This window comes from Palaemon carinicauda, chromosome 40, assembly GCF_036898095.1.
Source record: "Palaemon carinicauda isolate YSFRI2023 chromosome 40, ASM3689809v2, whole genome shotgun sequence".
In the NCBI taxonomy this organism is placed as follows: domain Eukaryota; kingdom Metazoa; phylum Arthropoda; class Malacostraca; order Decapoda; family Palaemonidae; genus Palaemon; species Palaemon carinicauda.
This window is the reverse complement of record NC_090764.1, coordinates 49050516-49065806: the sequence shown is the minus strand read 5'-3', so window position 1 is coordinate 49065806 and position 15291 is coordinate 49050516. Positions and strand designations below refer to the sequence as shown.

The window sequence follows — 15291 nt, the reverse complement described above, 5'->3', positions numbered from 1 at the left end:
CAAAAGCTTCTCCAATGGTGTTAGAGATCATGTACTACTTTTTTTCGCACCAAATGCCATATAAAGGTTTATTTGGAATTCCCCTTTTTCTCCAAGTATCGTTGAATAGCGGAACGATTCTAGCTCTGAAGCAGTAGGCCTATAGTCTTATAAAATATCTGGTTATTTTGTTTTTCTAACATGTGGTTAATTAGTCCAATCTTTTTCATAATTCATGTGATATTAATAGATAGGCTTACTGGTTTTCACCTTGTGCTTTATGCTAGTTTCAAACGTCCACACTTTAACACCCTTTGTTTCAATTACATATATCACGACGTGCTCTCTTACAAAATTTAGTTTAGCCTCAGACTTCGAAACGTACCATCCTCTTTAATATTTCGGACAGATGATTCAAAAAAAATATTTTGACATTTAACTACGAGGTTGGCTTTACACATTAATTTTTTCCTCCACTTGTTCAGAATTCTCGATTTTTTCTGCACGATAGTTATGTAAAGCCATTTATAGTTAAAGGACAATTTCCATAGTTAAGTATTTGAACTTAATATCTAGAGTTAAATGTACCTTTATTTGTATAATTATTCATAAAAGGAGGATGGAAAAAAATACGTAGAGGAAAATTTTTTGTAAAATATTTTGTCTGCTGAATTCCTGAATTGCAAGTAAATTGCTATACTATGTATATGGCAATTTATAATGTTGCTTGGTACATAGCGATGCTTAGGGCACAATTTGAAGAGAAAAAATATATCGGTGTTTTTTTATTTTTCATTTTTGGCGAAATTTTCTATGCTTGCAATGTTGCGAAATTGCTGTAAAATTTCTATTTATTGCAAATTCCACTTAGAAATTAGATATAAGATAACCAAAATACTTAATTTTTCCCATTAAAAAAAATCAAATGAGTGGATTCAATACTTCCAGAGGCCTAACGGTTTCCTTTCTTAGTTTCAAAATTCAAACCTCATACCTAAGAAGTATTTTGTCATTTTGTAGTTAAAATGCTCATTCTATTTTAATCCAGTACATTACCCATTCTTGGTAAAGGAAATATATATATATATATATATATATATATATATATATATATATATATATATATATATATATATATTCAAATAAGCCATATATTTTGATACATTAATGTCTGGATTCTCTTACCGACCTCGGCATAAGAGCCTCAGGCGGAACCACTCAAAGACAATGACTTCTGACCAGCCGGGAATCTAACCCTGGTCCAGGAAACTTGTAATAAGTCACTTACCACTTAGCCACGAGAAAGATATATAGCTTATTTGAATATGAAAAGCACGAGAAAATGTGCAATATATATATATATATATATATATATATATATATATATATATATATATATATATATATATATGCAGAAGAACCACAGGGAAAATGAAAATACAAAATATACGGTTAAATCCTGACTAGTTTCGTGATACTTCTTCAGAGGACTGATTTATTGTGAGAGGTTTCTTTACATTTTAAAGGGAAAGTAAACTTACGAACATACAGAACAATGACACTCCCATACTAGCTATATGGGCTGTGATCAGGTGTTTACTGGGCGGAGATCCAACCTCATTAGACACCTGCCAAAAAGGGTCCTTTCTGGTGACAGGTAAATTCTTGTTTTTGACTTTCAATACAGTTCATTTGTATGAATAACGGTAGCCTTATCTATATAAATACATAAGCAAGACTATGTATATATAAAACAAATCTATTTATAAATATATAAAAAGACATATACATACGTATACACTGACAGGCATTCATACACACACATGCATAATATATGCATAGATATATACATACGTGCACACATACTGGTATACATATACAGACACGTACATAAACTTACATATAAATGTTTTTTACACATTATTAACATGTATATATATATATATATATATATATATATATATATATATATATATATATATATATATATACATATACATATATGTATATATATAACAATGCACACATAACATTATTACCATAAACATATAATTACGTATATATCAATACTTATATCTAGCATAACCCTATATAGTGCCAATGTACTTATGCATACTATATAAAATAATTGTACCCTTTAGTGAATGGTAGCTTAGGTCTAAATATTAATTTCACAGTGATGTTAATTATTCACAATACATTCAGTTCTACATTAAGTGGTTAACGTTTTTTATATAGCTTACAAATCTCTTCACATATAAAGGCGTCGAGTTTATGCATTCCATTTGCAATAATCAAGTTGTTTTCAAAGGTTTCTTTAATGAAACTGGACTCTATGATGTTTCTTTCCACTAAGTTATTTGAGTGAACCAGTTTCTTTGCACCTGACCAATTAATAGTGTGATTTTTATCTCTTACGTGGGCAAAGAGTGCATTATCATCTTGAGCATATCTGACACTTTTCTTGAACAACATAAGAAAAGTGTCAGATATGCTCAAGATGATAATGCACTCTTTGCCCACGATAGATTTACCCTTTTTTTTGGGGGGGGGGGGGGGCCGAAGTTAGCTGAGAGGGGGTTGCCTTGCAAGCAAGGTTAGTACCCCTTGTTCAAATTACTACGCTGGCAACCTTTTGTCAGTAGAGCCTTGCCCCCACGCCACGAGAATGATCTATTAGAAAATTCTACAATAATCTAGTCAATATATATATAGCCCCAGGAATGCATAAGCAGGAGAGGAGACCCGCATGTTGTTGTTTCTTTTTTTTTCAGCCGAGTTTTTGGAGCTCTTGCTTTGAGATTGATCAAAGGGGTAGCTAACGCAAAAGGAAGATTATGTTATGCTATACCTCTCTGCTATTTGTAAATTATTTTTCTCTTTTTGCTTTTTAAAAGCATCTTTTACACTTAAACAGGGATATGCGTTCTTACTTTTAGCATCCTGTTTGTGCAATTGGGATTGGCTATGCTTCATCAAGGCAGATTTATGATGAACAGTCCATTCCATGCATTATTTTTGTGGGCATGGTTTATGCTGCAGCTTCCCCCTTTTCTTTGAAGTAAGTGTCCCGTTGATACATCAGTATCCTCAGTCTGACTCGAGCTTGCCATATTGACCACCTGCAAGTTTAAAGAAACACATCAATTAGCATAACTAACATAATTCCTCCAAAATTTTGTGTTTGGAGATGTATAAGGCATATAAAAGATTGAGGTAGGTTTGTATAACTTAATTATGTGAAAACAACGGTATTGCAAAATATCACCAGGGGTAGAAAATCCACAAACAACTCGCTCAAAATTGCTACTGTGAAATATGTCCTAGTAGGCTGTATCCTATTACCCTGAAATTGTTCTTTGTTATTGTAGAATGTAGATTGCCTAGCTCTTCTGGCCAAGCATGCCTTTTTTTCAATTCTGCAGCCCGTAGCTGTGCCCATTCTTTGAAGGATCAAGGTTAATACAGACGAAATAGTAGCAGAGTTATAAGGTCAGAAAATCCTAATATATGTAGATTTTTGTTTGTTTACATGAACAAAATCATCAATAGAAGAGAGAAAAAGATTAAATGAAATCAGTAACAAACAGAATCTCATAAAGTGCTGGATGCATACATGCAGATATTTATGTAATGAGATAATTAAATGTATGGTAAAATTATCTTTATAACACGATATCTTCGTTGTTTTCTGGTTGAATCTTGTCTGATAGAATACGCATTTGGTTGGATTAAAAGCCTGTTAATCCTACACCAAAACAATCCCTTACCTTTCTCCTTCCACTGAGTTAAGCTCTCGACTTTCTCCTCCCACAAAGCCATCCACGGCCATCTTTTCAGGATTAGTACCCTCATAAAACAAAAGAAAGTACGAATGTCAAGAGAACCACCAGAATGGTAAACTTTGGAAAATGTATATGAAACAGGTGGCCGTGTTGTTTAGGGACATGAACTAATTCCCAAAACATTTCCTGGTCTTATAACAGTATTCCTATAATTCCCTGTATTTTTGTCAATCCTGCAATATCCCACAAACTCGTCAAAATTCCCAAATCTTGAGGAAAATTCATAAAAGTGGGAGCCCTTGTGTAGGCTCCCTCTCGTGAGCATTCCACCCTCTAAACTTAAGCAATGGTGTGCAATTTTTTTTCACTTAAATATCAAACGAGTCTACTAGAATACGCATTTTCACTGTTTTAAAGGTCATTCATGTCGAGCAGAAGCAAGAAAAGACATTACGCTATCGCATGTTGTTCTATACAAAGGACATGTGCACAAATGATCAGCACTCGGCTCCAACGAGAACAAGGAAATTGTTGCTGATGAAACCTCTGGTAAATCTGGACCTGTGACGGTCAAACCATTGATCACAATGTCAGTAATGTTGTGTGCGCCAATGAAACTATCGTGTCCTTTGCATGGCATTAATTCTATAAAAATAATCCAAATTATATTAATGCATTTGATACAATCTTTTTATAAGAGCTATTGATAAATACATTTAACAGTTAAAGGTGATGGAAAAAATATGTGTGTGTGTGTGTTTTCAAGCATTAAGTTCACGTCCTTTGAACCTATAAACTCGTGCTGTAGAATGAATGATTCATTCTAAGCTGAATTTAAGAAATCAACTATGTCCTTGTTACTTTTCTGTTCTGTTCATTTTAATGAAATTAATCATGTTGCATTTCCATATTCTTGATACTTTTTATTAATGTTTTGTCGTATTTATTAGTCTCCCTATGTCTAAGAATGAAGAACATTGTAGTTCCAGTTTTTTCATTACTTAGGCCTCCTTCCATATTTTCATAAGATTTCAGTGCACTTACGTTTTTTCCTATCCAAACTAAACACGCCAAACTACTTCAGTACTCAGAGAAACTAATACTAATCTTCCCAAGCATGGGGGCTAGAACAGAGCTCCTTTCCACAGTACTTCAGTTTTCAAAGAGTATTTTTGTTGCCTCAATTTTCTGTGTAAAATGATCTTCATCTATTCAGTCATAAGACCTGAAGTAGACATTCTCGAAGAACTGTTTAACAAATGTTTTATTTTAAGGCTACGGAAATTGTCGGTATAAGAAATTTTTATATATTTAGACCAAAAGACTGCAATAGACTCTCACATACTGTTGCAATGTTCATGGCAACTGACAATTATTTTCAGCACTTCATGGGCTAGAGCAGTGTCTTTTCATAAAACAACACTATATTAAAGAAATAAATTTTGTATCTAACCTATATGGAGACAAAGTAAAACTAATGTTTAGACGGATATGTTAGATATGATTTTCAGACCATGTGGTCAGGAGAAATGAAATCTATCTTCCTGATTACATTGAATTGAGTAGTTAGTATGTGTACTTGTTTATTTTGAGTGCCTCAAACGTTATTCCTTCCATCTCCAAGGACCAAAGTTTCCCTCATTCGGAGTAATTTGGTTTTCACATCAAATAAAATTTATCCAACTAGCCATAAGGAATAATCGATTATAGTGTCTCATTACGGAGTGCTATCCCCAAAAACAGTATAATACAATAATACTCGACAAACTACCTTATTTTCATTAAAACAAACGATAATTTAGTCAACCATAGTAGATTATTTTCTTAAAATATTTTATTCTTTTTCATTGCTTCATTATTTTATCCTCAGTCATTCACCAAATGACATTTTTCAGAGTATCTTAGTGTTCAGTGTAACAAATGTTCTTTTCAGCTATTGGTACCAAAGTAAAACGGGGAAGTGAAGACGAAATGGTGGATGTGTGTGATGATGATGTAGAAGCCTTTGGACCTTCTCAGTACAGTGATAGAGACCTCGGTAGTCTAGCTGAAAATGGCCAGGCATCGAATGATGATTCTGATTACCAAGATGATCCGGATAGCCTGGAAAATCTTGATAGAAATCAGGAGTCGTCAAACCCTCTTAGACAAATTTCAACCACATGCTGCACTGATGGCTCTCAACTTCAGCCTTCTGAAACAGTAGCTAGAGATAGCAATGAAAATCTATCCTCCACTCTTGCCGATTCTAAAGCGCCTTCCTGGTCATCACCTAGTCATGGTATTACTAGTGATAGTAATTCTCCTGTTCCGAACAAGTGAGTTTTTTATTTAAAGTGATCTTTAATTTGAGAGTGTCCGGCTAAGGAAATGTTTTTATAGTTATATACAAAAATTCTCCTTCTACCTTGACTTTTTTAGTGTAACTTGCAAAAAAATTCCAATTTACCCACATTATGGGTTTTTTGGTAATACGTATAGAATACATTACTAAAGATCCATATACGCACTAATTATTTTGCTTTATTTTAAGTAGTAATTATTTTTGGGAGAATCTTAATGTAAGTTAAGAATTTACCTTTTTTTTCTTTCTTTCTATTTTCAGCAAAAACATGATAGATGGTATTGGCACAGAGAATTCTTCGAGTTCTTCCGTTTGGCCGAAGGATTCTGTCAGAAAATGTGGTAAGTAAAATTGGCATTATGTCAGTATTTTAGCTACTGTGGCAATGAATAACCCGTTTATTCAGATTTCCTGTTGAGTTTGCTACTTCCTTATTTCAGTTTTAAAACGAGTACTTTTACCTGGCTTATTTATTTCTATATCATCATACGCGTCTTGTCTGTTATTATTGTGATGCCCTCAGTGCCATATCCCTTTTTGTTCTTTTGGATCTTGGAATTGGATAGTTTTAACGAATTTGAAGATACAGTTGTCTAAATTGAAAACACAACAGGACCTTGGTAAAGGTAAGAAAGTTTTAAAGTCCACGTAGGTCAGTTATGTTGCCACTTTTCTTTCCCCACCCGGTGAAGTCCAATTATACATTGATGACATACTAATCATTGAAAAAACTTTCCAGCCATTTTAGTTTGTTGCATGTACTATGGAGGACGGCGAGTTATATAATACCTTGAATTCAATGGTAATAAGTCGGTGAAACTCAGTAAAATGAAAATAATAATAAGATTATTGGAGCAGTTTTCATACCACCATACATTTCTAGTTGATATTAAAACATAACCGAAAATTCAACTTAATTTCAGTAAATTCTGTTTTCTGTTATTTTAATTATAGTAATAATAGTATTAAACTAACGACAAAGGTGGTTGCTTCTACAATATTTGCTGATATCGGAAAGTGAAGTTATAATTTACATAAATCATGAGTTTAAATAAAATTTAATAAAAATTGAGAGTTTTCTCTTTCTGTTAAATATTCATTGAAAATGTGTGTGATTATGAGAGGTGCCTCGATCATTCCAAGATGTCAAGTTTTATAAGCTTATTTGGTGCTGATTTCAAGGTATAATAATCCTTAGCCTTGCTTGTAATAATCTTAAATGATGGGAAAGTTTTGCAATGGGTCTTCTTCTTTCGACCTCACTAGTCCCAATGCATTGCAGTGTTGGTCGATTGAGTCGGCGTTCTCCATCTATTTCTATTCCTTGCATTTACTTTCCTCAGACATGTCCCACCCCATCCATATCCCTCTTCATTATATCCATGTATGGAATCTGCTGATGCCCCACCTCTTCCCTATCACTACCATGTTCTCAGCTAACTTGATTGGTTCCACATCCTCCCTTCTTTATTACATGGCCTTAGTATCTCCGACGAGCTTCCCTAGCCTTATCTTTTACGTTACATATACTACACATTCTTCTTAATCAGCTATTATTACCTCATATCCAGTACTATGAAGCTTCAGTTAGAAGTTAATGCTTAACTATTTCAGAAGATGATATCCAGCCAGAGAATCCCAGGGAACGCTTTGCTGGAGATGAGGTGAATGATTCCATAAGATTCTGCTCCCAGGGTGGAGCGGTTGTTGGTGTAGGAGGAGCTGCCATGGAGGCTCTTCGAGCACGAGTAAGAGAGCTAGAAGAGGAACGCACGAAAGGCCGCTACGCATGTCGTGTTTGCCATGTTAGTTCTTTTTTATTATTTTTACTAAATTATCTTCTTAACCTTAGGATTGAACCCTGGACATCCAAGGTGAAAGACGAGAGTGCTGTCACCGGCCCACAGAAGTCGTAAAAGAACTTGTACCCTCATGAGTATTTAAGGAGTTCAGTAATTTTTCAATATTCTGCTAATGCTCCCCAACTATCTATAGAGATTGTGTTATGCTCAGTGTCGAAAGTGAATGTTGGCGAACTTTTGAACTTGACTGTACCCGATACGTTACTTTACAATAGTGAATTTTCTTCAATTTTCTGATGTAGATAGCAACCAAGTGATAGAATTGCTTTGAATTATTCCACTTGGTGATTACGTTGGAAATAAACCACTACTTGAATAATATAGAAATCCTTTTCGACCGCGCCTCCATATCAATCCAAGATCTTTGATGTAAGAGATCAGGATGCTACCGCTAGCCTCCGGTACCATTGTTTTTATGACTTTTCATAATTGGTGAAGTGCTTTCATCTTTCCCCTGGAACGTCTCTGGTTCGATACTCGTGTACGATAGAAATTTATTTATATATTTTGTATCATACTCACCCAGTTGGGTCATTTGAATCTGCTATTTCTCGGTCGTTAATTGGGTTAGTTGTGTAAAACTTGCTGGTGTAAAGTGTTCAACCTGCCTGATTGTCTTGGGTAGGTCTACTGCTAAAATACTGAAGTTGCAACATCTTTAACAACTTTTGGGACATGATAATGGCGAACTTATCTCTCACCTGAGACGTCTGAAGTTTTACCATTGTGTAAGAGAAAGTATTTCTCTATATTTCTCATATTATTGTGTTGATATCCATTATTATTATTATTATTATTATTATTATTATTATTATTATTATATACGTTGTTCATATGTTTTCATAGCGCGTAACGTCAGCCCCCTTGATTTTGATTAGTTAGAACGCATTTTAATATTTAAAATAATTTTTCAATTCGTTGCTGTTGAGTTCGTTTTTACAGGTTTTCAGTAAATATAACTATATTGAAACTATTCGTTCTTTTTTTTCTATCAGGGAGATTATGATAAACCTGTGGTATCCATAGCTTGCTGGCATGTTCACTGCGAGACCTGCTGGCTTCATGCCCTGGTAAGTACTGTTCCTTGCTAATTTTATTTATTGTTGCCTTTTTGTTATTATATGTTGTAATGGTAGTTTTAATTAATTTTCCTGTTTATGTATTGCATAATATTTTTTGGAAATTTTATTTTATTGTTGATTGTCGTATTAACATTACTTGTCAAGAAAAACTTGCTTTTGGATATTTCTCAAGGTAATTTTCATGTAGGAACTTTTTAGATTAATTTGAAATTTATGTAATTGAGAGTATTGATATCTTTTTTTAAGAATAATTTCCACTGGCTACGGTAATATTTGGTTATTGTATCTTTTTTTTTTTTCTTGGCATATTTGAAACCGAATATACTAGTGTCGATGCTAGTATAGATCGTTGTATATCTATCTACTGTAGTATCTTATCCAAATTTTATATAGCATTTATTTGATAGATGTAAAAAGTTTTGACTACCATATAAAGATTTATTCCTACACAAATACAAATCTTGGTCCTTAACATAGGGACACACAGCAGCGAAGCTGGAGTACACGGCAGTTAAATTTTTATAACTAGGTGTAAACAGGTGGCCTTTAGTAACCGGCTTTCTCTCTCAGCAGCACTCGGAAATTCTTTCAGCCGCCAGTGAAAACAGTCGTTCTTACTTTGGCTGGAGTGTCTTGGCTATTTAATTCCCTTTTCTATTTCTCCTTTGAAACGTGTTTGTTATTATTTGCTACTGATGGGGATACATATGGACGTGTTGCCTTACCTTGGGGTACCAGAACAATGTTGTGGCCCCTTCATGAGTGCAAAGGAGAAGGATCCCCATCTGTTATGCCCTGCCAGCAAAGGACACTCCTGCAATCGTCAGTTATCTCCATGTGACGAGTGTTGGGAGTGGTCAACCTCCCAGTGGAATTTATAAGGTCGGAGGAGGAAGAAGAGATCCAAAAGGGATTCTGTGCCTTCAGGGTCATCCTTGAAGTTTAAGAAATTCCAACCTCTTGCTCTAACCCCCAGTACACTTCCATCCGACGTTTCCCACGTTGGTTTCGTCCAGAAGACGCATGGAGAGCTTTGACTATGGGACAAGTCTCAAGTCCAGAAAATCGTCCCGTCTTCCCTAGAGAACCAAGAAGGCTTCACTTTTGGGAGAAGTCTTCGTCTGGCTTTCATGTTGACGTTGCCTTAAGAGTAATTTGGACCTCCTTTTGACTGCAAGGCACCCCTTCCAAGGAGTTGTTGGAGAGAGCGCTTGCTTTGAAGGAAGCGCAGAATGTTCTTGCTAGGGTGTTGGAAACCTTTGGCTTGCCTAAGTGAGCAGAGACAAGAGTATCTCTCCTTCTCTGGCTCTGTCCTTTGAAGACAACTGCCGTCACACCAGTCTCTGTGTCCCCCCATGAGACCGGTAGAGGTGACATCCTTGGTGTTAGCATGCCTCCCACTCGCCCTCCCTGTGGGACACGATCACTGCCCGTATTGAAGTACGCTTCACACTTAGACCCCTGTGTTAGCAAGCAACGTCTCTTTCAACACGCAAGCAGGTATGATTGTGTGTGCACACCTTAGTAAGCTAGTACTCCTAGGTGAGCATGTGGAAAACTCTCCTGTGAGGGGTGCGCTACCTGTTAGAGGTTTGGAATGAGTGGATTACTGCTAGCGCTAGTCATGCACCTCGCCACACCGAGCGTCGTCCAGACACTTCTTGCCTCAGCGTGCTGCTGTTAGATAGAGAGAGAGAGTTGCTTTACAGAATGAAAGATGGTGCCCCTGCAACACATGTACCCAGGATGAAGCACAGCTTTGAACACTATTTTAGGAGAGACTGGACACCAGCAACAGTCAGAGAGTGCGCGTCCTTAATGTGCGGGCCCTCAAGCCCGCATTCATGTTTATGACATGCAGCTCTATCCCATAGGTACTGGAGTAGTGACTGTCTGTGTCCAGTTACTTCTCTGGGTAACCAACCTCTAACCCACCTCTGTTCTGGCTCACTCAGGGTAGTTACTTACGTTGACAGGTATTGATTGTCCCTAATTGAATTAATGTTGACCTCACACTCTCTCTTTCCTGGCAGTCAAAGTGTTCCATTAGGGAACGTCTTTAGTCTCCTTCATAAAAGAACAGATTCTGTTTAGATACCGAGTTTCGTGATGCCTCGGTGTATAGGAGGTTTACATCTGATCGCCTTTCCCCGAGGGTTCACACCTCAGAGAAAGTAAGATCTTCTTCAGTCAATACCGAAGAATAAAGCTTCTAGCATATCAGAAAGGGATTCTCGAGTTACCCTGGGCGACCATAACTCAGGATTCAGACCTGATCCTTGAAGGGTCACTAGGAAAAGCCCCTCTTGTTCTCAATCTTCCCCAAGGAGAGATGAGTGTGAGATCTATGTGTCTATCAACCCCTCCCAAAACCGTCCAGTTATGGTGTTAGGGAAAGTTTTGCCTCCAGCCCTGACTGACACCTCTTACAGTGCCCATCCCCAACCTGCTGGATCTAAGGCCCCTGATACCGAGAGGGGCAAATCAGAATCCACATTTCTGCAGGTGTTGGCCTGTATGTGTAGGCTCAGTGGTCTCAAGGAGGCCCTTTGCTCTCCTCCTAAGGGGAGGAAAACCCCCATTGATATGGCTGTGCCATGCACCTATGAGCACCAGACCTCTTCTAGAACTTTTTTGGTCAATTCTGTCCTCATAAGCTCTAGAGAAAGGACTGAAAATCTTTGCGAGGAAGGATTTTATAAGGGCATGGAGAGCATCCCAGTTGAAAACTCCAGTCTTTTCATGTCAGAGGAAGTTATCTCCTCCAGGAGGCTTTTCACACTCCTTTATCTCTCAACCCACATAATATGCTCTTTGGCTCCTAGTATCACTGTGGACAGTCTGGTAGTACAGGATGTCGCTTTCATAGCAGCAGAAGCCATGAACATGGAGAGCGCAACTATGGCCACTCTTCCAGGGTCTTCCTGGATCAACTTGGTTGGTCCAATACTGTGGGCTTTTTGCCCGACAACAAAAACGTGACAGGCTCTGACAAACATTAGGCTTTTAAGAACGTAGTTTTGACTGGTGCTGTGGTCGCCTCTTAGAAACTTCCCTGCATATTGATCCGTTGTACTCTGGTTCAAGACCCCATTCAGGTTCAATAGTTTCTTGTGAGCTAAGGGGGTATTTGGGGGTAAGCCTATATAGGTCTACCTGCTGAATCATCAGCAACCATTGCGTAGCCCTCCCTGGTCCTAGTTTGGGTGTAGAGAGAGCTTGCATGCTGATCATATATATGTATGTATATATGGCCAGTAAGGGGATTGTCCTGCTAGAGTATTTTCACTGTCCCTTGCCTCTGCTATTCATGAGCGGCCTTTAAACCTTTTAAACTTGAAGCAGACAAATTTTTAACAATCAGTGGCTGTAAGCTTCCAAGTTCCAAAAGCAGATCAGCCAGAGAGAGATTATAAGTCTGTATTGCGTCAGTGAAGGGTCCTTTTCTGTGTCCATCAGAGGAGGTAGAGGCAACAGATACAGTCTGCTACCACATCCAGCCTCTCGAGATCGTCGCTTGCTCTAAGGAGGGCACACAAGACTGCCCTTAAATTTGTAGCAATAGCAACTACTATTAGGAGCGGCAGCTGTTGCTGCAACTAGTAGTTTCAGCAGCAATACCTGTTACTAGTAGTAGTGAATATTGCTGTTGCTAGTAGCAGCTAGTGCTACTAGTGATAGCAATAGCTGCTACTAGAAGCAGCTTTTGTTAAATAAAGCAACTATAGTTGTTACTAGTTGCAACTATAGGTGTTAATTGCAACTAATAATAGCAACCATAGTTGCTACCAGTTGTTGTTAATAGTAACCACTATTAGTTGCTACCAGTAGTAGTTAATAGTAACCTCTATAGTTGCTACTAGTAACAACTATAGTTGCTACCAGTAGTTGCTACTAATAACCACTATAGTTGCTACTGGTAACAACTATAGTTGCTAGTAGTAGTTGCTACTGGTATCAACTATAGTTGCTACTGGTAACATCTATAGTTGCTACTGGTATCCACTATAGTTGCTACTAGTAACCACTGTAGTTGCTACTAGTAACAACTATAGTTGCTATTCGTAACAACTATAGTTGCTACTAGTAACAACCATAGTTGCTATTCGTAACAGCTATAGTTGCTACTAGTAGTTGCTACTAGTAACAGCTATAGTTGCTACTAGTAACAGCTATAGTTGCTACGAGTAGTTGCTACTAGTAACCACTATAGTTGCTATTCGTAAAAACTATAGTTGCTACTAGTAACAACTATAGTTGCTACTAGTAACTGCTATAGTTGCTACGAGTAGTTGCTACTAGTAACAGCTATAGTTGCTACTGACTGATAACTATAATTGCTACTAGTAACAACTATAGTTGCTTCTAGTTGTTGCCACTAGTAACAACTATAATTGCTACTAGTAACAACCATAGTTGCTTCTAGTAGTTGCCACTAGTAACAACTAGAGTTGCTACAAGTAGTCGCTACTAATAACTATAGTTGCCACTAGTAGTCACTACTAGTAACTATAGTTGCTACTAGTCGCTACTAGTAACAACTATAGTTGTTACTGGTGGTAAAAACTATAGTTGTTACTGGTAACAACTATAGTTGCTACTAGTAACAACTATAGTGGCTACTAGTTGTCGCTACTGGTAATAACTATAGTTGCTACTGGTTGTCGCTACTAGTAACAACTATAGTTGTTACTGGTAACAACTATAGTGGCTACTAGTAACAACTATAGTGGCTACTAGTTGTCGCTACTAGTAACAACTTGCTACTAGTTGTCGCTACTAGTAACAACTTGCTACTAGTTGTCACTACTAGTAACAACTACAGTTGCTACTAGTTGTCACTACTAGTAACAACTATAGTTGCTACTGGTAACAACTATAGTGGCTAATAGTAGTTGCTACTAATAACTATAGTTGCTACTGGTAGTTGCTACTACTAACAACTAGAGTTGCTACTAGTAAAAAACTAGAGTTGCTACTAGTAACAAATAGAGTTGCTAATACTAGTAACAATTAGAGTTGCTACTAGTAACGACTATAGTTGCTACTAGTAGTCGCTACTAGTAACAACTAGTTGCTACTAGTTGTCGTACTAGTAACAACTATAGTTGTTACTGGTAACAACTATAGTTGCTTCTAGTAGTTGCTACTGGTAACACCTAGAGTTGCTACTAGTAACACCTAAAGTTGCTATTAGTAACACCTAAAGTTGCTACTAGTAACTATAGTTGCTACTAGTAACTATAGTTGTTACTAGTGACAACTATAGTTGTTACTAGTAGTACAACTATAGTTGCTACTAGTAGCAGCTACTAGTCACAACTATAGCTGCTACTAGTAACTAGTTGCAGCTACTATTAACCAGTAGCAGCTACTAGTATCAACAATAGTTGTGACTAGTAGCAACTAAGTTGCTACTAGTCACAACTATAGTTGCAACTAGTAGTCGCTACCAGTAACAACTAGAGTTGCTACTAGTAGTCGCTACTAGAAAAAAACTAGAGTTGCTACTAGTAGTCGCTACTAGAAAAAAAACTAGAGTTGCTACTAGTAGTCGCTACTAGTAAAAACTAGAGTTGCTACTAGTAGTCGCTACTAGTAAAAACTAGAGTTGCTACTAGTAGTCGCTACTAGTAAAAACTAGAGTTGCTACTGGTAACTAGAGTTGCTACTTGTAGTCGCTACTAACAACTAAAGTTGCTACTAGTGGTCACTACTAGTAACAACCATAGTTGCTACTAGTGGTCACTACTAGTAACAACCATAGTTGCTACTGGTAACAACTAGAGTTGCTACTAATAACTATAGTTGCCACTAGTAGTTGCTACTAGTAACAACTATAGTGGCTACTAGTGGTCGTGCTACTAGTAACAACTATATTTGCCACTAGTTGTCACTACTAGTGACAACTATAGTTGCTACTAGTAACAACTATAGTTACTACTAGTAGCAGCTACTAGTAACAACTGTATTTGCTATTAGCAACAGCTATAGTTGCTGCTAGTGACAACTATAGTTGCCACTAGTAACAACTATAGTTGCTACTAGTAGCAACTACTAGTAACAACTATAGTTGCTACTAGTAGCACCTACTAGTAACAACTATAGTTGCTACTAGTAGCAACTACTAGTAACAACTATAGTTGCTACTAATAGCAACTACTGTAGTTGCTACTAGTGATAACTATAGTTGCTACTAGTAGCAACTACTAGTAGCAACTATAGTTGCTACTAGTAGT

The 15291-nt window shown here is 37.0% G+C and overlaps 1 protein-coding gene and 1 long non-coding RNA gene across 2 annotated transcripts in view; one reads left to right on the top strand and one right to left on the bottom strand.

Annotated features, from left to right (window-relative positions):
* The window catches only part of LOC137632030 (E3 ubiquitin-protein ligase RNF220-like), a 34528-nt gene that overhangs the window by 14278 nt on the left and 4959 nt on the right, over positions 1 to 15291 (top strand). Inside the window, exons 4-7 of the mRNA XM_068364006.1 lie at positions 5698 to 6082; positions 6370 to 6449; positions 7723 to 7913; positions 8966 to 9040. Coding sequence (XP_068220107.1) covers positions 5698 to 6082; positions 6370 to 6449; positions 7723 to 7913; positions 8966 to 9040 — 731 coding nt within the window. The remainder of the gene's footprint in view (positions 1 to 5697; positions 6083 to 6369; positions 6450 to 7722; positions 7914 to 8965; positions 9041 to 15291) is intronic.
* LOC137632032 (uncharacterized) overlaps positions 2530 to 15291 on the bottom strand; it is a 99822-nt gene continuing 87060 nt past the window's right edge. The window contains exon 2 of the long non-coding RNA XR_011042001.1: positions 2530 to 3101. This is a non-coding gene — a long non-coding RNA (uncharacterized lncRNA). The remainder of the gene's footprint in view (positions 3102 to 15291) is intronic.